We start from the raw sequence: 24,418 nt of genomic DNA, 5'->3' as shown, positions 1-24,418 counted from the left end.
TGTAGCTGCATCAACCCATACTGCAAAGGGGAAAGTCAAGTCATGCTAAAATCTTACTTTTTGCAAACTCTCTGGGTTTCAGCTGTTGCCTCCACAAACACTCCAGTGGGAGCAGAGCAGGAGTGCACAAGACAGACTCCTGGTCTGGTAGAGTTAGATTTGCCTGAAAAATGCAGCCCAGGATAGATGGCACTCTGTTGCTGATGAGTAAGCAATGTAGAGAGTATGTATAAAAAGCATATGTTTGCCTGTCACAGACACACCACGCCTCCTCTGTCTTACAAAAAACCCTAAGGTGTTTGCATAGCAGCAACAACTCAGTGGCTTTTGCACCATATATGTCATGGGAGACCTGAAGTCTGTTAGTAACAACAGGAAGGGTTACTGACCCTTTAGCAGGTTTACAGCTACATGCAAAATATTTAGATTGAGCCTTCTTTTCACTGGGTGTCTTGTCATTTTTAATTTTTTTAAAATATCTTTTAACATTAGTGCTTCCAAATTCCTTCTTCATATATGGAGTCTTCCCTAGATAGAGACACCGTGTGTGTATATATATGTATATATTTGTCCAGATGTACAGATGCAGTTAATTCTAAAGAGAATTATCTTCAACTGCATGTAAGGCAAAGCCTGTGAACAGCTGTTGAGCAAGCTGGCTGTAAAAAACAGTGACCAGAAAAATGTGTTAATACGTGCTGTCAAACTAATGTCAGAACAACTTGTTTTGGTTTTGTTTTTTTTTTTTTTATGAATGAGACAAGTAACGAGCCCTAATTGTCTCATTGAGTCTAGGGCGATGTTAGCTAACTTATCTTTACCATCAATGTCCTTATAAAAATGCTAACTATTAAACCAGCTTCTTACTGTAGACCTGACGTCAGTAAAGCATTTAAATAAATGCTTAACCTTCAGTATCTGGAAGTGCTTTGAAAGTTAAATCAGAATAAATGTACCTGTAACACCAAGCAGATGCTCCAGCGCCTTACTGAGTCCTTGTCTTGGCTATTCCCAAGCAAAAGCATCTATTCTGTGGGAGAAAATAACTACCTGTATTGTGAAGCTGCCACGTGGCTGAGACAACCACAGAAAAACAGGGACACGGGACAAGTGCCAAACTTCTGATATTGGCCGGTGTTATTTGTTGCTAAGGAAGCACAGACACTGACTCATTGCAGTAAACTGTACTGGGAGGGCACAAGCCTCTCCCATCTCGATGTCAAAAAGGTTGCCAGATGCAACCACATATTTTAAAAATTGGGGAAGTGGTTGTCTTTAATCATCACATAGAACAGAAGTTCAGGGTGATTTTTCACTAATTAGTTTAATAGCACTTACATTAGAAGACTGCAAATCAGGCAAAAAGCATAATTTAGAGTCTTTGAAAGATGTCCTGCTATTACAAGACCCCTCCAGTCTAGTAATGGTTCCGTTTTCTTTTCTTACAGGTTAAACATATTGCTGGCTGGTATGAACCCCTTCTATTTCCATGCAGTGAATGTAATTTTACACTGTCTAGTGACTCTTGTGCTGATGTACACTTGTGACAAAGCTGTGTTCAAGGACTGTCGGCTTGCTTTTGTCACGGCGCTGTTCTTTGCTGTGCATCCCATTCACACTGAGGCTGTAAGTATGTGACACAAAAAAACAACCCGGTGACACAAAAGCTAAAAATAAATGCATAATTTAATTTTTAATTTTTTGTAAAGAAACCTCTGAATCATACAGAATATGGTAGTTGTGATTTTTGCTGTGGAGCAGCAAAGGTGAGAATATGCTATATTTAAAATAATTTGCAGGAGTCATTAAGAAACATACGTGCCATGTTTCTGCTCTGGTACTAAAGTCTAATTGATGGCCCTAATCAGCGATGCTGGGAATAAATGGGCAGTCATTCAGTTGGTGAAAATGTCGAGTCTTCTGAAGCCAGAGACCTCGGTGAGGGCTGTGCTCTCCTGCTGGGACATTGTTGCATGCCTTCAGTCATCTTCTATAGTCATCAATTTAAGGGAGAAAAAGTGAAGGGAGCATGAGTGTGTATTCTGGAGGAGATGGCTCAGATAGAGGTGATATGACCCATGGATTGATTTTATATTGATTTCAATTAAAAGCTAGGGATATCATCTTCAGAAAAAACTCGTTAGTTTAATAAATGTCATGCTAAGTTTATGGAGCAACAGCTCATGGTGGATGTCTTTCTGTTAGTTATAAGGAAACATTTAAAGATGTAGTCATGCTAAAACTGCAGTCTGTAGCATGGGGAGGTACTTCTGTAGATAAAATGAGTCTTGCTGTCTTTGAGATGGAGATGCAATGTCTGGCTATCCGTACTTAAAAAAAGAAGCGCACTCGTTAGCTGGGATACCATTAACATCACACACTTTCCTTATGAGCCTTTGTAAATGAGTGAGGGAAACGGCTGCTGTGGCTAACTTTTGAGGAGAGATTACCTTAATAACAAAAAGCCATGAGCTTTACAGTTGCTCCCTGTGCTGTCTCTTCTGAACTAATCAGCTAGGCTCCTTTTGATAATACAGCTTTATATTATAAGGGAGGTTTTAGAAGAGGCGCTCTTTGAATTTATTTTTGTCTGGGTCACAATTTAAAAAGGTTAAAATAAATGCCAGAGCGCTGAATACAGCTTCATTATGTAATCTCAAAAGAGGTGAAATTTCAAAGGGCCTTTTATCTGCTTTATGGGCCATTTTTAGATTTTTATGAAATGGAATATTCAAATAGTTTGTAAAAAGACTGTTTACACATTCTTCTTCAGTATTCTCTTTCTTATTAAAAGACTTGGTTAATTAATATGCAGAAAAACCTCATAAATTCAGATTTTTCTGAAAGAGAGTGAATTACATACCACTTACCACTTTTTGGTGATAAAGTTCATTCAAATATTAATTATTAACTCATTCCTATATAAGAAGTCTTCTCCAAAGAGTTGCTCTTTCATTAGTCTTTTTCTTTAACAAATCTCGGTTCTGGGAGTTGGATGCATTTCTCGTGTGAGGCTTATTATGCAAAACGAAAACAGATACCTAAAATTTGCATTTCTCTATGCAACTTTATTAATATTTTAATAAGAAAGTAAAGAATTACTTAACTGTTGGCTTATTCATTTTGCTAAGTGAGAAATGCAGCAGACAAAACTGAGCGTATCCTACACAAGTAACATTTCACTAGATTGAGGGAGGATAACACTGAAAAATAAAAAGCTTGGAATAGTAGCAGTTGGTGTGGATTGTTGGAGCAATCACTGAATGCACATGCCTTTTTATATATGTGCTTTTACACCTGCCTGTCTCTTCCTTTCAGGTAACAGGTATAGTAGGCAGAGCGGACGTCCTAGCCTGTCTACTCTTTCTGTTGGCTTTTCTCTCCTATAATAGGTATGGAACCTTGTTATCGGTTATGATAATATCATGACATGCTCTTGTCTGGGGAGGAGACAAAAGGGAAACCTGTCATTTTTTGGTGGTGGCTGGCAGAGGTACTTCCCCCAGCACTGCTGCGTGGAAGGGCCCTGGCCCCTGCCTTCAGCCAGGGTGCCATAAGCGATGCTTATGAGAAGAAATAAACATAAAAAGAGAAGACAACATTTAAAGTCCCCTCTTCCGTTGGCATTACAGCTGACCGTACACTAGAGGAGGGCTTGTAGAGCTAAAAATTACGAAGAAAGTTTTTCAGCTGAAGGCAAACTACCTGTATGTAGTGAGGACAGACCAACACATGTCTGCCTTTGCAATATGTGCTGGGACTGTGGGACTCTGAAATACCTGGTCTAGGAGACTTAAGGATTGTGTCTAGACCATTAGTCATCCTTTTCAGATGAAAACTTGGCACTGTTTGCTGGTCTGTGTCCTAAAACTGGACTGAACAAGTATAAATAAAGAAATAACTTTACTCAGATGGGGATTCCCCGTCTTTAGGAATTTAGGAATAGGACCGCGTTGTCATGGCCACATGGAAAAATGGCTTATATATCTCTTGGGCTGTTTGCTACAAACCCACAATGCTGTTTTCAGAAGGTTTCAAAGGTATAAAGCTGGTAGTGACCCTGCAGGAATTGGCTAACTTGATTTTTGCTTTTTTCTTACCTTCCTCCCTCTCCTACAGCCTTGCTGCCCAGTCTATTAATGATTAGGACACATCTTTGACTCAGGGGAATGTGGGTGGGATGGAGGAATTTTTACTTGCACAGTGCATTTTGTCACGTAAGGAGAAGTAAGCATGTGTGTTCTAGATGACAGAAAGGAGGTGTTTTTCTGCCCTTTCTGTCTTTGTACTTTGCTGTCTTCTGACTATTTCAAGTCCACTTTATTTTTCTGCTTGTCTTTTTTCCCTCCTGTGCTCAAATTCTTGGTGTACCTCTCAACATTTGTGTTTTGCCTTCCTGTTCTGTGTAAGCCTTTGTCATTAATCAGCAAACAGTGTAGATTGTTCATGTCACTTATTACCAGCATCTTAAGAAATAAAGGAAAAGTATCTCAGTACTTGTGAGAATGTAGTAAACATGAAAATCACAGAGGAGTTAAAATATTTGTCATATCTGTTTTTCAGGAGTGTGGATCAGCTTTATGTTGGGGAACATTTCCCTCCCACTGCCTCCCCATTCTTTTTGCTGCTTAGTTTATTCCTCGGGACATGTGCAATGCTGGTGAAAGAAACTGGAGTCACTGTGTTTGGTGTGTGCTTGGTTTATGACTTTTTTTCGCTCTCCTGCAATGGGCTCAAACTGTAAGTAACTTACTGTGCTTGATATGTTTTCAAAGAGTTGCCACCTGTATGTGCAAAATATGTATTATTATACACAGCACTGTGGGAGATGGACTTGCCCTGCTGAATTAGATGGCATACATTTGACAAATTTGGAGGGCACCAAGGTTTCATTCTCTATTTTTTTTGTTGTTTTTTTGGTTGGCGTTTTTGTTGTTACTCTATTGCTGCATGTTAACTTTTGCTGGGTAGATAAACCAGTTGTGAAGAACTGATCTCTAAAATGCTCAATTCACTCTGGAAAGACTAACATTTATTTTTTCTGTTGGAGTTCTGACTGAAGTATCAACATCTTAAAATTTCTCTGGTTTAACTCCTTCCATTCCACTTGCAACATCTGCTTGATTATCAGTCACAATGTCATGGTCGTAGAAATATCATACGACGTTTAACAGTAAAATCAGGTCTGATCCTTTCTGTCTGTACAGAATGGACGAAGAGGGAAAATACCCAGCTAGTTCTGGAATTATTGGAATAATGAGCAGCTCTCAGCAGTCACTGCAGAAAAATCAAATACTTTGTATCCCTCACTCGGTGTCACAAATAGTTATGCTATTCTGTATCTCCATTAAAAGTCAGAAGTCTTTTGTTTGATAGAAGCTGTTTCTTATGCATTTCTCTCCCAAACCATACCTGGTGCAGAGCTGTTGATGAGTGAATGTAAGGGCTTACTGCCACTGAGAGTGGGAGGTCTCGCTCCTGCCGTTGCTGCTCGTGTTCCCACTGGTGCTGCCCCACAGGCGCTGGAGGCTGTCATGCCCCTGCGTGAGCAAGTGTATCTGGGTTATAAAAAAGGACACTGAATTTGTGTTTCTGCAGGAGTCAATTAAATCAGGTCCCAGAGGGGTTTGGGGAGCGCTAGAGCTGGCGCACTGTGAAAGCAGCAAATGCAGGGAGGAGAAGAGGGGCTGTCCTCTCTCAGGAGCTTCCTGGCTTCCCTCCCATTTCAGCCCCTCCTCTAGGTCTCAACAGGGGATGGACCATGTTTCAGGCCCACCTGCCTTCCCTCTGGCTCTTCCAGCAGCTATAGCAATCAGAGGGCAGGTATGATGGATCGGCAGAGGATTTCTCCTATTTTGACTGGATAAGTAATTCATAGCGATGTAACTGGTGAGCAAGTAGCCAGCAAGGGGTTTTCTAGGGACTGACAGCTGGCATCCTTGATAACAATTGCATTTACAGTCTGCCAGGTGTGTTCCAGGAGCTGCCTGGCTAAAGGTAATAGTAATGTTAATTAATCAGGGAAAAATCTGTGCCTCCCCCTCCCGTCAGTCTCCTGTAGATCTGTACTTTCCCATAGGTTCACATTCCAGTGGTCTCTCCGGGTTATTTCTTTGCTTCAGTAGCATCCAGTTGCCCAGATGTGGCAGTTATTTAGCTTGCAGGAATGAAGCTTTCTAGTCCAGATGTGCTGCATTTTCATATTTGCTCTCGTTGCATGTATTGTGTACTTTTCCATCTGTGGTGGGATTTTATGACTGTATCTGACTTTTTTAGAGAGCAGCAGAAAACCAGCAGACTTCTACATGCTGCCGAAACTCACGCGCTCCTTCCTCCAACCTGTAGAGATTTGTTTTCTGTTTAAAAAGAGGCAGAACACCAATTTTCTGCAGAAAAAAATTAGGAATGGCACCGTATTCTTCCTCACAGTGCTTTCCACCTTACCAGAGATCCAGAGAACAGCTTAATATGGGAGTGCTCATCTTCTTTTGCTGTTGGGTTTCTTCCTCTGGATCTAGTTAGGAGCTAATAAATCCTGTCCTCCCAGCATGCAAAGACCTTGTATTTTGGAATAAATAACATGTAATCTGTTGCAGTCAGATACCATGTTGTGCTGTTCTCATAATGTTCAACATTTTGATAAAAGGATTTAAGGATTTTTATTTTTCATGTTTACTTCTTTCCCCTTCCCCACTTTTTTTTTTTTTTACCTCCTTTTCTCTGCATGTGTTATCAGGAGAAACGGAGGGATCCACCAGAGACCTGCCCGGCAGCCTGTGGCTTCTCCCTCTGCCTCGCTGCAGGTCCCTCCAGCCAGCCGGGAGAATGGGAAACATCGCTTTGCTCACCGGGGCACCTGGAGCTCCTGCCACCCGGCATCACCCGAGGAGCAGCGGAGCGGTGGTCTTTCTGTGCCCAGCAAAGCCATGTGGGCCATTCGGAGGTACTGCTGGCTACCTGCTGCTCTGTTGTGGTTTAGTTTGCAGCTGATCCTACCTTAAAATATCAAGTAATTCACTTTGGTTTAGCTGTTTTTGTCCTGAAACATGCTGTAATTTTTCTTTTGCTACTGAAGAGGGAAGAGAGGAGAAGGTGGAAGGATGGTTAAGGGAAGAAAGTGGAACTGATCATATATAGGTGTTACAGGAGATCTGTAACTTCTCAGACCAGAGAATCTGTTTCTTCTACCTGTAGTTTAAATGGTTCAACCCACTCAAGAGCTTCTGCCTTGCAGGTGTTTTGTCTGATGGGTCTGACTTGGGGATGATTGGGTTTTTGGTTTTGTTTTTAACAAGTTTGGATTTGCTTACGTTGCCTCTCCATGTGGGAAACTGTGACACAGAAATGGTAAGGAAGTCAAGGCTTTGCAGAGTGGCTGTGTTCTAGCTGCTCTGGCACAAGGTGCTTCTGGCCATTGGGAACAGCTTCTAAATTTATCTGTTTGAATTTATTTCTTCCCCTGTATCCCCAAATGAGCAGCACAGTTGGAAAGTGACCCTGGCCCCTTCTGATGTACCAGGCTAGAATAGGCTGTCCAAAAGCCTCATTTAACGTCTTGCCCCTAAAGCTGAGGATCTGGTGGGGAGGAGTAACTTGAGCACAGCACTGATGCAGCTGCTATTCCTGGCCTTTGCTTTCTCCATGTTTCTCTCATTTTGTTCTCTTTGATACTTGTATTTGTTTCCATTTTCCCTGACAGGATGCTATCGTGGAGAGTATCAATATCAAAAATGTCTCCTGCCTTGCTCCATCTTCTTGTTTCTTTCTTCCTACTGCTCCTTTTCCCCCTCCTTTGCTTTGCACTTTTTCCAGACGCCTTCCCTCTGCCCCTGCTTTTGGGAATGTCACTTTCTTACACCAAGAGGAAAGCCTCTGGTCTTCCAGCCTCTTCAGGAGAGGCTGCAGAATTTTTATTGGAGAGACTGTGCGCATGGGATGGCTTCAGAGAGAACTCACCCATGCTCCCAGCTGGCATTTGATTTTCAGTAGCTGCCTCTTCAAGTGTTGTAAATGGACGCTGTGTTGGAAGAAACATTGTTTTAGAGCAACCTTCTTTGCTAGTTTTTCCCTTGACTGAATTCTTGTTTTCTCTGAAGACAGGATAAGGCTGGATAACTTCTTGTTGCATGGAATGAGAGCCTCGTGGAGGCTCGGCACTTAGACAGTGCCTACTTGTCTAATGTCAACGGTTGCTAGTCATTATAAAAAAAAAAAGTGCTGCTACAGCATTTGTAATTTCAAGAGATCTTCTCTGGAAGATTAAATGTATTGCAGCTCACTGACTCAAAATGATGTCCACGTTGCATGGGGAACTGTGGACTACTACCTAGTCATATGACTGCAGTCTTCTTTCTTCCATTTGCTGAATCCTCTCACAGGACAGATTAAAATAGTTGAAATACTTTCTGTACAAAAGAGTACAAGTCTTTAGTGCTATTGGCATATTACACAATATGAATTAGAAAGCACTCAAGGCAATTGCTCTATTAAAATACAATCCATCTTTTAAAAAAAGTGAATTCTTGCTACAGATGAAAAAACATAGGAGGGAAAAAATTGAAGTTGCTGCAAATATACAAAATTAATTACACAATTTCTCCTCTGTAATCAATGTTTCTCTGCCTCCTGTAGGTCTCTTCCATGGCAAAAGGGAAGGGAAAGGATTTTTACATATTTCAAAAACTCTGGAGTTGGAGGGCAGATTGGACATAGTAAAGTAGCTTTAGGTACCTTACCTAGTGCACTAGGTTGCTAGCTGTAAGGTCTTCATTAAAATAAAATGGTTGTGCACTGGTTAACCTGTACTTTTAAGTACTTGAGATGTGAGCAATTAAGTTTCTATTTAATAATAACTCATTATGTATCTTTCTACTAGAGCTAACTGAAAAATGCAGGAAAATGTAATGGAGGAGGTAAGTGAATCTTGCCTATTAGCAGTAACTGGAGCTAGTTATGTAAATTATTGGTGTAGAGATTTGTGATTTGTGACTTGCTCTTACCTTCAGCTATCCAGTGGATGTGTGGGTTGCAGTCCTGGGTGTCTTCAGGAGTTAGGAATGAGTTAGTCTGGATGAAATTGTAGGTTTTATCACTGCGATTGATTGCAATCTGGGCGGATGCTGGCACGTACTACTGAAACGAGGTAACTAGGACCTCTCGTGAGTTTCATCCATCTCCCTGAGTTTTAAGACCTGGAAGAGGCTTGTGACTGTATGTGCCCTCCCGTATGACACATATGGAGAAGGGCAGACAGGAACCTTCATGTCAAGCTTGTACTTCTGTTTGAGATAAGGACAGAGCTTCAGTGCTTTCACAGTCATGATGAGGTATAATATACATGCGTCCTATTAAAAAGCAATGTCAGTGCCAACACTTCGTTGCTTACTACAGCAATGCTCTGTTAGAACCATGCATATGTTTAACAAGGATGATATATATAAAAGAATTTGTCCCGGTCCCCTGTGCAAGTTGTGCCAGGAGTTATTGTCACTTATTTTCTTCTTTATTTGTTAAATTCACTGAAAACTGACTTTTTTTTACTTTTTTTTTAATTCCAAGGCTACATATAATTTCAGTCACGCCATGTCATGCATGCCTCATGCTCAGCATTGTTAAATGCTGTCCAGCCCATGGACACTCATACCACCTAATCACCTTGATGGTTTTGAGCTTTGTAAATTAGCCACAGTCTAAGCTTCTTGAAAAACAGGACTCCTCAATAGATTGCACACTTTTGAACCCAAAATCTCTGTTTCTCTTTGGTGACCTAGAAACTGATTTTTATTGCATCTACTGCTGGTGATTTAGCAGGTGAGACTCTGAGCCGATGAGACTGGTGTTTAATGCTGCCATTTTCCATGTATGTGAACTGTTGCATTAGTTTTTTGTGTTTGTTTCTTCTTTTTTTTTATTTATTATTTTTTTTGCCAAGTGATGGAATGAGAGAAGAAGCAGGTGTGCTTGGCATTGTGCCCAACAGAATTGCTTTAGATCTCTGTACATGCAAAAGAGGGGGAGCTCACTACTTGTTAGCACTGTGGGATCCAGGTGCAAAACCCCATCAGTTCAGAATTCAATGAAATCCTTAAGGCTATAGCAGGGATAAAATGTGTTCTGATGACTAAAGTGGCAGCAATGTTTTTTCCTTTTGCAGTAGCAGAGGAAAGAAAATGGAGATGCTTTGCAGAACATGGTGCTTTCCAGGGATGGCTGTGCTGGCCCTAAGATTAATATTCTGTGAGGAAAAGTATGTTGAGGTCATAACGTATCTTCCCCGAGTCCCCACACAGCATGCGGGGTCAGTATTTGAGCTGAAACAGATGCTGTTCTTCAACATGAAGGAAGGGCAGAGGGCTTGGCGGGGGGTGGTGTGTGTGAAGTGGCTGTGTAGCAATTGCTTGGTGGTGTTTTGGCTTTTCCTTACTGAGTGCTTCTATTTCCTATTCTTGTGTAGCCATTTTTAAATCTTTTAAACTAACTTGACAGTATGGAATGTTATGCTTTAACATGAAGTTTCTATTCAAAAAGCAGAAGTCACAGCTGTGTTTCTAATGCTTCCTCTTGCCACATGGTGTAATGCTGCTTCCTAGGTTCATAGCTGATGTGGGCAGAATAGCGTGACTGGTTTCCCAGGTAGGGGATTTCATGTGTGCAAACTTTACCTTTTCTTGAATTTGTTAGAGGGAGTTTTATAGGAAGGTGTGGCTCGGAATAGAAGACTGCCTGTTTTATAGAAGTGCGAGGAAGATGCTTTCTGTTAGATTCAGTATAACTTTCTTAAAATGTAGTAAATTGTTTTTAGTTGTACTCACACACCCTGAAGGTCAGTGGTGGTTGCATTCATATGCAAAACACAGCAGTAAAAAGCATTGCGTGCCTCTGAGAAAACACCAAGATAACTACTATTAATGTATTATTTTGGTCAAGGGCAAAAATACAACAAAAGAAAAACTTGTATACTTGTCACTGGCCTAAAAGGTTACTGCGCAACAGCAAAATAGTGAGGAAAGAATACAGGGCTTTGCAAACACCACAGCAGTAATTAGTGGAGAAATTCCAGGACAGTGGCCTGGTTTGAGATTCAGTTTGTGGAGAAAATGGTCCAGGAGTCTAGCAGTCAAAATGATTTTCTTCTCTCTAGGGAAGCAAAATGAGTAACCTGGAGCATTAAGCAATGGAGCCAGCCGTGGCTTTTCCCTTTGTTTCTCTCTCACTGGTGATCTCCTGAGGGCTGTAAGGCTTTGAAAATAAAGGAGCAAGCTCCTAGCCTGTGATGCTTTTGGGAATTGACGTTTAAAGTCGAACTGAGATTAGGACAATGCAGTTTCACCCTAAAAGACAAGTAGGACCCTGAGTCCTAAGGCCTGAGAAGGCACAGTGCGTGCTGAAAGATGACAGATTAGGTAAGTGTCGCTGTTATCCTGGTGGCTGTGGGATGCTGCTTCTATGACGATGCAAGCTTTATGGGTTGGCTAAGGCTCTGCCATCCTTGCTATTTAGTAAGTGTAAGTCAGAAAAGACAGCCCCCTTTGGGGAGCTGTACTGCAGAGGTGGATTCAGCCTGTGGTTTACTCTTCTCTGAACTCAATTCTTCAGACCATTTTTCTGTTGTGAGTCTGAGCAATAGCTCTGTGGCTACTGTTGTGTCCGTTTCCAGTCTTTAAGGAAATGTTTGCTAGCAGTAATGCATAAATCTTCTCCTTTGCCTGCAGTCAGTGATGGTATTTATTGTCATGCTCAGGTGGTACCTGAGGCACCAGAAGACTCTGCTAGAGTCTAGACACATGTGAGAGGTAGGTGCCCCTCTGCTTAAAGCCTCGGATTCAGCCAAGGATTTGCATGCTCTGGCCTGTGACGGGCTTCCAGAGAACCCTTGTGTAATCTTGGGAAAATAATTACATCTCTTCACTCCCATGGAGTGTGCTGGAAGATGAGGCACAGTAATGCATGCTTCTCTTCCACCTCCATTTGTGCGATGTGGTGGTTGTTTTAAGACTCCCCCCCCCAAAAAAAAAAAAAAAAAGCCAAGGACTGTCTGTCTTATGTGTGCTTGTGGTATTATGTGTCTTAATCTTGGAAATCTGCACGTGCAGAAATCAGCAGAACTGAGCTCATTGCTTCCTAACAAAAGTTTGTTTAAAACCAGCACTGCTTTGGGATGGTGATGACTAATGTGGCATGTACACACAAAAAGACACATTTAGACATGATTAGGCTGCAAAATCATGCACTCACCAGGTAAGAAAGGCCTGATTTAATTTTGGTCCTGTTGTGTGTTTATGTTGGGACAGTCTTTAATTACACTATCACATACCATTTTTTTCAGTGTGATCTCCACTCCATTCATTACCCAGAATGGATGGTGTTCACTTAATGAGCAGCTATTCAATTTTTTGTTTCTTCCTTGTCTAGAGCATGGCCCCATGCCCTATTTACTTCATGTTATTCAAGTCCTGCTCTGAGACAGATTAACAACTTCTCAGTAATTTCTCTGTGTACAAACTACCAAGTGCTGGTATTTCCTCGCAGTTTGTCGCTTTAGTCTGCCAACAGTACTTTTAAAGATTACATAGTTTCTGGATGTGTAATTTCCTTGTTTTGAAAAAACAAGTAAAATGAATAGCCAGAAATTTTGCAGTGGGGAAGTCACATGGGTGTGACTGAAACCTTTGGATTCACCTCATTGACTGCTGCTGCTGGAGCAGGCAGGCTAGCTGGTGGCAGCAGTAGATTGTGCTCCACAGGAATCAGTGCTACGAGATGAGGGACTTCTCCCCTTACGTATTTGCTGACAGAGGAGACCCAATGATGTGATGTTCCCCATCAGAGTTAAGAGAGGAATAAACCCCAGCATATGCAGGCGCTTCTGGCAGCCCCTTCCTTCCTCCCTCCCCAGTCTGTCCTGTCTCGTCTACTGCAATGTGCCCTCATGTCTTCCCTTGCTTGCTTCTCCTTAGTCATTTAATTGCTTCCAATCTTTGTTCCTCAGGCTTTGCCTTTTGGATCCTGTTGCTTTCCTCAAAAGCTACTGTGATAAACTCGCTCTCCCAGGGTCCCTCCTATACTCCTAGCACCAAAGTCCTTGCCTAGCCAATTCAAGGCCCCCATCTGTGTCCTTGTACTGCGTATCACGTCCTCCATGTGCTCCCTACTCTTGTCTCTCAGGTTCCGTCGCCTGCTGTGGAATTTTTGCCCTTCTAGGAGGCAAGGTCCCTCCTGGGTTTTCCAGCTATCTTGCTGTCTCTTTGCTTCTCCTTCTCCTCTCCATCACGTGTTTCTGCTCCGTGGGCTGCAGGACCTTTTTGACTGCTTTTCTCCAGCTCTGGGGGTTCAGCTCTCCTCCACCCTGTACCATGTAACCTGTAACACGGGAGTTTTCCCTGTGCTTGCTGCCTGCAAGGAGGAGGAGGGAGCATGGAGAGCCAGGCAAAAGCCAGGAGCCTGCTCTGCCGTGGTGCTCGGTGTGGTGCAGAGCCACGGTTGCTTGCACTCTTGGCTTATTTGTGTATGGAAACACAGGCACTTGTGCACACGCTTGTTTGAATAGGAGAGGCTCGGTTTGAAATTTGACTTCCTTGCTTGGATTGTTTTAGCTGTGATTCTGATCGGTGGTGTTTGTCTTGCAGTACAGAGAAACACCACTCGCCCTCTTTTTAAATTCTTCCGAGAAGGAAGTAGAGAGTAAATAATATCCCCTGGACTATTAATATGTGACAGTATCAAGAGGCCTGTTTATTTCAGTAAGCAGCAAATAAACTTAATTAGTTTGGCTTCATGTACTTTAACTATTGGAAGAAAGGGGCAAGACTGAGGCTTATGTTATTTTTCTTAGATTATGATGACACCTTTTTTTTAGGGGGGGGAAGACTGTTTAGTCTTTTAAAGATCCTTTAGACTTTTATTTAGTCCATGAAAATCCATTTTTGTGAATTCATAACTGGAAGTGGTGTCTGGGACAAAGAACCACACTGCACAAAACACAATCAGGAGGAAAAGTTAATGGCTGGTTTTGGTTTTTTTCCCATCTTCTGAAAGGTGGTGATGGCTTATTCATTCATGTGCAGAGGGAATGTTTTTTTTTTCTCTCATTAATGGGAGTTGCGTTTAAGCCCTGCAGTTGCAGTCACTTCATTGTACGTCGGCCTCTTCTGTTCCATGTGTTGCTAATTGGAAATACCCAATTTGTAGGTGCAGTCTGTGTCTCCCAGAGCTGATTCACAGGAGACTCTGTTCATTCCTTTTACTTCACAGGACTGCCTTTCTATTCACAGTTCATGGCAGTCTCATTAAACCAGTATTTGAAATAGCAGTGTGCCCATGTTCATTGGCTTTCTCTGAAAGCCCTGTAAACCAGTGTCAAGGAATTAACAGCAGCTGAGAAACAGAAAAACCTTAGTGGCTTGCCAGGTCACTTTCCTTGCAGTAAATCTAGGTTAGTTTGACACAGAATGGTATTTCAGTCACCTAGGAAATTAAAAAAAAACTCAAAACCCAAACCAAAACACCAACCACTACAATGCCTGAAGATAGATGATACAGAGTGTTGCAGGTATTTTCCCTGAGCTAATCTAATTGAACAGTTTCTCTCTTACATCTTTGACTTCCAGGCACATCTTTTGACATCTAGTGGAAACTTTTAGGCTGTTCTCAGGAGTGAAGGATTCAGCTGTAACTACCTACCTCATTAATGACTGATGCTTTCTGAGCTGGTCCATGCCTCCTCTGTGAAGCTGGTAATCACAGCGTGTATTAAGTGAAGGACAGCAGACTCTTAGGACTAAGTTATGTGGCTTTAGGTTTTCGCAGGCTGACACAAGCAATCATTTGCTCAAAACCATGAGGACACCCATCTCATCAAATACGACTAGGTGGATGGTTTCAGTCGTGTGATGTGTTACTTTGATTTATTTTTTTTTTAATGTGAAGTAGCTGTTGAGATTTAATATTTAGTTTAAAAAGACAAAATTTCTTAGCATGTCTAATGCTTCTTCCATCCTCCCTGTATGCTTTCCCAGATGAATAGATCCTTTCCTGACTAGAAACTTAATCTTCAACTTAATCTAAAGAAGAAGAGTAGTAAATCCACTTTCACATTTCTAATTCAGTTATCCCAATATTCTTTTCCAACCAGTGCATTAGAAACCTTAATCCTCTGCTTGGCTTGGAAATGATGGAATGCACATTTATCTTCAACTGCAGATCTTTGAATGCAGATTTTTTTCTTGCTACTCTTTTAAGCAATTTCCAGAATGTGAATGTCCAGAAGCTGCAGTGCAGAAGGGCCACTTGTAAATGCGTTCCACATTCCCAAGCATCCATGCTGAAATTCAGATACTAGCTGAAGTGAGCCTTGAAAGACAAGGTTTGTGCTTGGGCTGTTGGAACACTGCTATCGAGTGTTTGCTTTCCAGATCTGAGAGGTCTCACAGCATCTGGTGATGCTCTGCTTTGCCTTATGAATTCTCAGTACCTGCCACAACTGATCATGGAGTGGCTTAAATGAAAATCTGTACTGAAATATGTTGTGGTTGGTGGTGGTTTTTTGTTTGTTTTTTTTTTTTTTTTTTAACCACCTTTCTTAAAGTATCATTCTCCTGCTGTGTTGATAATGCAGTTGTTCCCCCTGTTAAAAGCTTTGGTTGGCAGCATGTTTGCTGTAGGTCCTCTGTTCGGGCTGGGGGCTGGGCTCCTTAAATGTCTCCTTTTGTGACCTAGGAATCCCTTGTTTTTGCAAATGGGCTGTAAATTAAGGAAATATTAAGTGTAAAATTTGTACTTTGAAAATAACTATGGTTGCTCTTTGGTTGCACTAGTACAACAACTACGGAATAAAATACAATTCCTTTTAATCTGTGAAAGATGCGAACAAACCTGCTGGGTGTTCATTTTAGAAGAGGAAACCCTCTCCTTTCTGTTTTTCATGGAGACAAGGACTTCATCAATTGTTCAGAATTCAGGGAAAGAGTAATTATCAGTCAAGGGTGGAAGGGAGAGGGAACATTGCCTTTATTTCCTTCCAATAAAATGCAGTTTTATCTGATCATACAACACCACCATTACATGTATTGTTCTTGCAAGACCATGTTAAGAATTTCTGCAGAGACAAAAGCTGCTGTAAAATGATGGCCTTCTCTTGCAATATTTTGACATTGCTTGATTCAATTGCATTTACTGTAATCTCTGCCTAATCTCATGACAGCAGCTTGTATCACTGCTGCGCCTATGAGTTATTTGTACATGTTTGAAGCAGAGATACTTATTTTGTATTTCAGTAGTAATCTCAATTAGTTTGTTGTTTTTCTCTCTCTTCTCTCCTGTTCTCTCCAATGTTAATTGTGCCACATGTTTATTTCAGAAGATGAATTGCTTAGAATGTTTTTGGTACAAGCATCAGGAATTTTCATCTTAAGAAAGCTGTCACCTGGTCTGAGATCTAAATGGCTGCTGATGCTGGTCTTTCTAATCTATCCATTACAGATCAGTGTTCCTTTGCTGGTCTTGGCTGACATACTGTGGATTCACTATCAAGACCCCGCTTACGATATTGAGTGGTAGCTCCATCATGGAATTAATATGGAAAAATCAAATTTCTTTATTCATTGCCCATATAAACTTTTGGAGATGATGGGTAATTTTCCATTCAGAAGGCATTTGTTCATGCTTTTGGTCTAGTGCTATGCATGAATATGAATATAGGAATTATTGCATGATATTTTTTCAGGGAAAAAAAGAACACCTTCTGCTTTATATTAGGATTTGTCTATTGAATTCACATCACTATATTCAGCGTAATAGAAGAACATTGTGAGAACACCCTACCAAACCAGGGGTCCACCTAGGTCTGGTGTCTGTTTTCTGACTGGTCATTATTTGTTGCTTACAGAGGAGAAATGAATGGGAACAGGGCCAGTGCAGGGTTATCTTTCCTCTCTGTCCATGCTGAACATGTGCCAGTCAGTGATTTAGAGTCTATAGATCTGGATGGTTTATCCGGATCACTGTGTTTAAGACTCTCTGTGGAGCTGTCCTCTGTGGAGGTGCCTAATTCCATTTTTAGAACCCTTCTCTCCTCCAACTTTGAGGACATCTTGTCACAGTGAGTTCTGTGATTGAATTGCACGCCATACGAAGACATCTTTCTCTTTGCCTGAAAACTGGTATTTTCATTGGGAGTCCCTTGACTTTGTGTGATAAGTAGAAAGTAATTTCTCTGGTTCACTTCCCCAAACCTTTCATAATTTTACAGTATCTTAATATGTACCCCCTTTCCAGGTGGAGAGCCATGTTCTGTTGACTGTCTCCTCATGCAAAAGCCATTCCGTGAGTCTGATGAGCCTAATTTTCTTTTCCTGTACCTCTTCGATCTCTGTAAGATCCTTTGAAAATTGGGCAGAGGAAGGGGATACCTCAGAACAATATGCAGTACTCCAGATGCAGGGACACCTTGGGTTTATATTCAGTGTATTATTGCTTGCTCTTTCTGTTCTAAACGTGCTATTCAAAAGTTGCATTTTTCTGTGCTGATTTACGGCACCACCTTTTTTTTTCTTCATTATTTATTCTTTTGTTCTGACTGCAGTCTGCGTAGGTAATTGAGTTGTATGGTAAAAACCTGAACAGAAAATCTTGAGTATTTTTTATTAGTGTGTTTGAACTCTGTGCACTGGCTTTGGCTGCAGAACATCCTGCAACTGCCTGGCCTATTCCCCGTTACAGGGGAAAGGCTGGAGCGAGGCACTGAACTAGGCTAAGAAGTGCCGGGCTGCTTCCAGAGCCAGAGGTGACACCATCAGACTCTGTAGCTGCTGTAGCTGAGCCTCAGGTACCTCGGTAAGGGTTTACAGATTATCCTCCCTTTCCTAACTGCTATTTGAAGATGAGTAATAACTCAAAGTCACCTGGCTTGGGCAGAGCTCGTGGGCTTCCTCAGACAGCCCCTCGTGAGACTGAGTCCTCCTTATTGCTTTTTCTCGGCTTCGGCAGTTTTCCCTTCTCTGCAGTAGGGTTACAGCTGCTCCGGGGGCTGCAGCCACTGTCTCAGCAGGCATGGGCAGTGCGTGTCCTCGCTGTCCAAGTGCCTGTGCTCCATCAGCCAGGGAGAAGTGTTACTGCTCTAAACCAAAGGGCAGAAAGTCTGAGCACTTGCCCGGATTCACAAACAAAATCTGACATAAAGCAGAGACTTAATCCAGGATTTCCCAAATCTTAAGCAGATCTACCTTAGCAGAAGTCTTTCTATTTTTGCTGGTAAATTGACGATTTCTGTCTTAAATTTTGCTAAAAACATAGAGCCCCTGTCCCCCTCCCCTTTCCTACAAGCCGAAAGCTTCAGCATTTGTTGTTTTCAAGTACAAGGATCTAGACAGTGCAAGCAATGATAGCTGCTATCCCAGGGCTTTCATGTCACTATTTGTTGCATTATTTACTTTGATGCGATTTGGCCTCTTGACTCCATCAAAAATGCCTTTCAATGTGAATTAATTAAGAGAACTGTATTTTCTTCTTTCAATTGCCTTTAAAAGAGAAGTGCTCCCAGGTGGCGTTAGGGAAGGAGGGAGGTGTTTTCTCTCTCTGCACAAGCCATGCTTTTGGTGTAGACCAAAGGCTTCCTGTGCCCTCTGTTACACTTTGGGAGTCTGCCGTTTTGATGGATTGAGGGTGCTTTCTCCTGGGAGTTTGGAAATACCAGAACAGAGTGAAATCCCCACAGCAGCATCCCAGCCCAAATGAGCAGCTTTCTAATAATGAAGATGACTTTAATATTGCAGCATCCTGTCTCTGCAGAGCACTCAGTTAATTATGAGGTGTGAATAAGGAATCTGTTTCACAGTGCCTTGGCAATTTTCTGAGTTCACTGATCCGCAAACAAGATTATTCCCTAATAGTCCGTCATCTCTGCCATTATTACACAAGGATGTTAAACTTTAAATTAAATTAAAAATGATCATCTTTAAAGTTTGGTGAGCCACGGTTAATCTTTTGATAGTGTTTCTAGGATTAACTATTATAAAATTGCTTAGTTATTTGGGGAGGAGAGAATTTTTTGTTGTTCCTGCTGTGCCATTTTTATAAAGACCACACTATAGCAACTCTCTGCTGCGAAATGCAAAAAAACCATTTTCATTTATTTCTTTTCCAAGTCCCTGACACTGTCAGGCAACTGGTGTTTTGGGGGTAAGCTGCTTCATCAAGTTATGTGGCCTTTTTTTTTTTACAGTTCTTTCAATTGCTACCAGCTCAGGAGTGAGGGACTAAATTTGGTTCCTGGATGCCAGCTGATCGGCCCAGCTCTGTCCTTGGCCCTCAGACAGTTTGTGCGGGGTGGGAATGACATGGGCTATTGTGCAAAACAGTCAGATGGTTTCACAGAATCATAGAATGGTTTGAGTTGAAAGGGACCATAAAGATCATCTAATTCCAACCCCCCTGGTTGCTCAAAGCCCCATCCAACCTGGCCTTGAACACTTCCAGGGATGGGGCATCCACAGCTTCTCTGGGCAACCTGTTCCTGTGCCTCACCACCCTCACAGTGAAGAGTTTTTTCCTTATATCTGATTGAAATCTATCCTCTTTCAGCTTAAAGCCATTACCCCTTGTCCTATCACTGCATGCCCTTGTAAAAAGTCCCTTTCCAGCTTTCTTGTAGGCTCCCTTTACGTTTGTGATCTCTCAGGGTTGTGCAGAGCTACAGCTCCTTGAAGACATCTTTACCATTACTAGGAGTGTCAAGAGAGGTTTTTAAGGTCAAGAGAGACCATTTATGATCATCTAATCTGAGCTGGAGCATGGTGCAAGGGACAGCTTCGTCTAAGAATTACTGCATGAAGCCTACGTTTCTCTTTGAGCTATGTTGCACATCTGTCAGTAGCCCTGACTTTAAAGACTTGATGTGATGGAGTATTTGAAATATCCTTAGGTGGATGGTTGCAGCGGTATGCTGTTCTCACTGTTAAAAATGTCTGCCTATTTCTAGTCTGATTTATGTAATTTCAGCTTCCAAGCACTGCATCTCATTATGTCTTTTTCCACTAGATTAAACAGAGCTCTCCTAGCTGAAAGTTTTGCAGTCTGTGATAGTTGTTTTATCATTCTTCCAGACAGACTGAAAGGCTGGGCTTCCTCAGGGTATGTCTACCCAGCAGTTTCTCTTGTGTTTATGTGCTTGGACCTGAACAAGTCTCGGATTAGGCAGCTTGTGTCCTGCTAATAATATGTCTGCAATGGCATGGAGATCAGAGTAGGTAAAACAACATTTGCCATATTTTTAAAATTTTTTTTCCCTGTGGATGTCATGATAAACTGTTTCAAAACAGTAAAATACAGTTAAATTTTGCAGCACAAAAATTTCCATATTGTGAAAGTCAGTACTTTGCTGAGCAAAAACAAGTAGATTAGAGTAAAATTAGTGTATCTTTGATAATAAATCCCTATGGGGTAAGAATGAGATCTTCCCATGTGTGTTGTGTTTCTAGCACAACAGTGTTTCAATCTTAATTGGAAAATTAGTCATATGAGGAGATGCACTTGATACTGCATCTGCACACACAGATGACATTTGAATGGTGTGCTGCTTTTGATCTTATGAGCATTGCCAGGCATTAACGAATGTGAGTGCTCAGAGTCTGGAGTTGACATTTTGTCTGGAGTGCCGCGAGTGAACACGCGGTCTTCGAAATGCTGCATAGAGTCCTTGTTCACAGTCATGCAGCTGGAGAAAAAGGGATGGAAAAAATTTGCATAGATCATCCTTTTTGACACAAGATTGTCCCTCACGATACAGTTCCTAGCAGCTTTTATATTGAATCTAGTTTTAGAAACAAGAAAATATATAGATTGATATCTTTATTACACACTCAGTATGTTTTACAATCAGGATATATAAATTCAGCGGGGAAAAAATGCCTTCTGCTGAATTGCTGGCAGCCTTACCTGGAGTGCGTAGGAAGCTGTCAGGAAAGCAGGGATGTCAGGTGTTGACCTACACTGATGATGCTTCATTTGTGAGATTTAGTCAGATTAAAGCACAAAGTAATATGATTAATTTGGCTTCAGGTTCAGCGTTTAAGAATACCTAAGACAGAACATCAGCATCATTCCTTTATACCAGCTGAGACTGTGACCCAGCTGGCAGACTACTCTGTGGGTGCCATTATCTTTTACATAACAAGTTTGATATTCTTACATTTCATCTTTTTAAGCATCTGTCATTACCTCTTCAGAAACCCCTTACAAATTAGAGGTGCGTCTTGCATAACTGAAGAGCCATTATTGTTTGATTACCAGGTAATGAAGTGCACACTTGTATGGAAAGAATGACGACTCCAGAGACGATAAAGTTCAGCCAGATTCCCAAGATAATTTCTAGAAGTGTTTTCTACCTTCAGCGCTTATGTTTTAATAGGGGTCAGATCTTATGTCCAGTATCTTCTTGAAAAAAATATTAAGGAAGAAAATATATATGTGGGGCTTGAAAAGGAGAGCTGTTCCCATATCAAAGTCAAGAGAGATATTTTGCGTCGTCATAGAAAATGCTTCCCTGCCATAGCCCAGAGTTTGAGGTCGCTGACTTCGATTTAGTGTGGTAGCTTATTGTGTTATTGGCCCCCTGGTAATTCTGCCAGGACATGGAGGAGGCTTCTGGGGAGGCAGGAGTCCTCAGAATTCAGTATGGCATGGTCATTCCCCAAGATACGTTTGAAGAAGACTTTAGTTTTCAGCTGGATAAAGTTGCAGGGCTCTTGAGCAAGTCCCGATGGTGCTCCCAGGGCCTGTTTTTGAGACATGGGATTCCTGGCACAGTCACTTGAAGGGGTAATGCTCTCTGCCAATTAGTAATTGTCTTCTCTTGGGCTCCCAAACATTGAGGTACTTGAGCAGGAAATTATTTCGAATGCTTAGTCCTCACGTTTAATGCTTTTTTGAGTAGAGCTTAGTGTGACAATCACAACCTGCTAATCCCTCTTAGCAGAGTCCCCCAGTAACTGGGACACATAATCATGATGATTACTGGGTCATTGCAACCAAACAGCTGGCGTTGATCGCTGTAGCTCTGTTTGTGTTCAGTATAGCTCAGGTTTCCACATCTCTGGTATCCTCATGATAAGACTCAGGCCCCTGCAAGCTTAGTGAATGGGATGGCTAACAGTGCAGATCTGACAGGCTTACTGGGATTCTTCTCGCCTTCTTAAACTAGGCGTGGTGAATTTTAGACCATTAATTTTAAAAGACTTTTCCAATCTATTAACACTTACCTTCTTAAATAGCTTCTCTGATGGGAGTTGCTGTGGCTTTAGCAAGAAGAGAGAGATAGTCTCTGATTCAGTAAAAGAAAAACCCAAAACCTAAACAAACCAACACAATGGAGAAGATAGTCTGCAGGTAGCACTTCTTAAAGTAATCCCCTTCCTTCTGTCAAAGGAACTCAAATGGAAAGGCACTACATCATCAGAAGTCATCCTCTTATCATGCAGAGCCTGTTACCTAATCACTTTCGTAGGCTGGCTCAGCACTGCCTTGTGTCCGGTTGGATCATCTCCATGGCTCCTCTTGGAAGGCTGTTCTACAGTCTGACAGGTTTGCCTGGAAAGCTTTCTTTTCCCAGCCTAAATGCCTCGATGGCCAATTTATGGCCACTTAACCCTTGTGTTTGTGCATCTCTCTTGTCTTCCTTCCTTTGTGTGCCTGTGTGTTAATGTGTGGGCACACAAAACTAAAGAGACTGTCAAATGAGGTACCAACCTGGTGTTAAAAAGTGTGAGAATCCAGCAGCGCCTCTTTATTTTATAAGTGTTCCTGGGGAGGGGACACAGAAGATTGCCATGGGTTGTTACCAAATAACCTAATAACCTTCTTACTGGCATTGTCTGTGCAAGCTTTGTGTAGTGACAATAGCTGAGACTCTCTAGAGAAGCTGCCTTTGCTTTTCCCAAGTAGAAGAGTATGTTTGGAGTGCTTGTTTTTATTTTTAATTATTTCTTTTGGTCAAGTGCCATGAAAATCTCAGCAGCCTCAGAAATGTAGCAGCCATTTTGAGAAAGCACAGAACAAAAAGCATAAGCAACCGCAAATGTGTGGGATGAAAAACATACCACCAGTATGTCCACAAAATATGTATAATGTCCCTTTATAGGAGAATGAAGCAGTAAAACATCCTGCTTTATCCTGGCAGCTGGCGAACAAGAAAAATGAAGTTGGATTGTTTTGGATAGTGGGTCATGCTTATGCCCTGTTGTACACTAGTGGAAAACAAGTCTAAGTGAGGTGAGAACTAAAACTTAAACTGGACCTAAAATTTAAATATCAACACTTTCCTGGCACGTTAGTCAAGAAATTTGCTGCTTCTTGCTTTCTTCTGGACTCCCAGAGCCATTAGTTCTCATGAAATCAGGCCTTTTGGAGACCTCAACTCCCTTTTCATGAGCATGTCGGGTAGGCTTCCTTTGCCAAGCTGATGGGGTGCTTCTTGCCCATTGTGTCAGTCTGAATGATTGCATGAAAATGATGTAGCCTGTAAGCAAAAATAGTATGAATCATAGTTTAAGAAAAGGATGATTGTCTTTCCTTTCCTGGTGGCATACTTCCCAGAGGGATGTTTGTCTTTTTGCTGTCTTTGACGTCTTTGCCATGCATTTCCATCCGTGAAGTCACATAGAAAGAGTGCCTTTTACTGAGCCAGGAGTGACTTGCTCCTTTTTGCCTAGACGGTCTAAAAGGGCTGCTGGATCTCTAGGGGAAGGGTGTGCACTTCTATAACCTCCGTGTCCCCTGGAAGGTGTGTGTGCATGGTAATCCCCATGCATGGTAATCCCCGTGCCTGGCACAACCGCAGGGCTGACTGATCTTTCTGCAGACACTAGATGAAGTTGAGGGCTTTCCTTGGCTACAGCTGGCATCTATGGGCATGTGAGACAATACTGTAGCTGCTGTCTGATGGACTGTAGTTTAGGTTGCTGCTGGGTCAGGGAAGGCCTCCATGGGCTGGGTTGTTTTGTCTGACAGCTGTGGAGCCGTGCTTCAGAGGGGTGGATCTCCAGCTCTGTGCTAAGAAGTATCCGTCACTCAGCAGTGGTACCAGCTGCTTTTTAGCTAAAGGAAAAAAAGCTAGAGGAAATAACTTGGAGCTGCATTATATTAGTGGTCTGAAGTATTTCTGGTTCAGAGGAGACAAAATAAACTTTCTGCATGAGCTTGGGTGTGTGGTGCTCTGCTCCCTCACCATCCTCAGACGGCAGTGTGAGGTAAAGGCATTTGACGCCTTTCAATATTGGCATCAAGAAGAGACTGAGGCCCCTTAACACCCCCCAGCAATTGGGTAACTTTAATTTCCTGAGAGCTGAGTAAGGAATGTTGTATTCCCCTTTCTCTGGCAGGCTTTAGGAGGTGAGTTCCTTTGTTTTGGAAACAAATTTGATCTGAAAAC

At 41.9% G+C, this 24,418-nt stretch overlaps 1 protein-coding gene across 1 annotated transcript in view; it reads left to right on the top strand.

Moving 5' to 3' along the window:
• The window catches only part of TMTC1 (transmembrane O-mannosyltransferase targeting cadherins 1), a 149,171-nt gene that overhangs the window by 12,725 nt on the left and 112,028 nt on the right, over positions 1-24,418 (top strand). The window contains 4 exon segments of the mRNA XM_040596045.1: positions 1,449-1,626; positions 3,319-3,392; positions 4,564-4,740; positions 6,737-6,943. Coding sequence (XP_040451979.1) covers positions 1,449-1,626; positions 3,319-3,392; positions 4,564-4,740; positions 6,737-6,943 — 636 coding nt within the window.

The sequence above is a fragment of the Falco naumanni genome, chromosome 5 (genome assembly GCF_017639655.2).
Source record: "Falco naumanni isolate bFalNau1 chromosome 5, bFalNau1.pat, whole genome shotgun sequence".
NCBI lineage: Eukaryota > Metazoa > Chordata > Aves > Falconiformes > Falconidae > Falco > Falco naumanni.
This window is presented reverse-complemented; position numbering and strand designations above follow the sequence as displayed.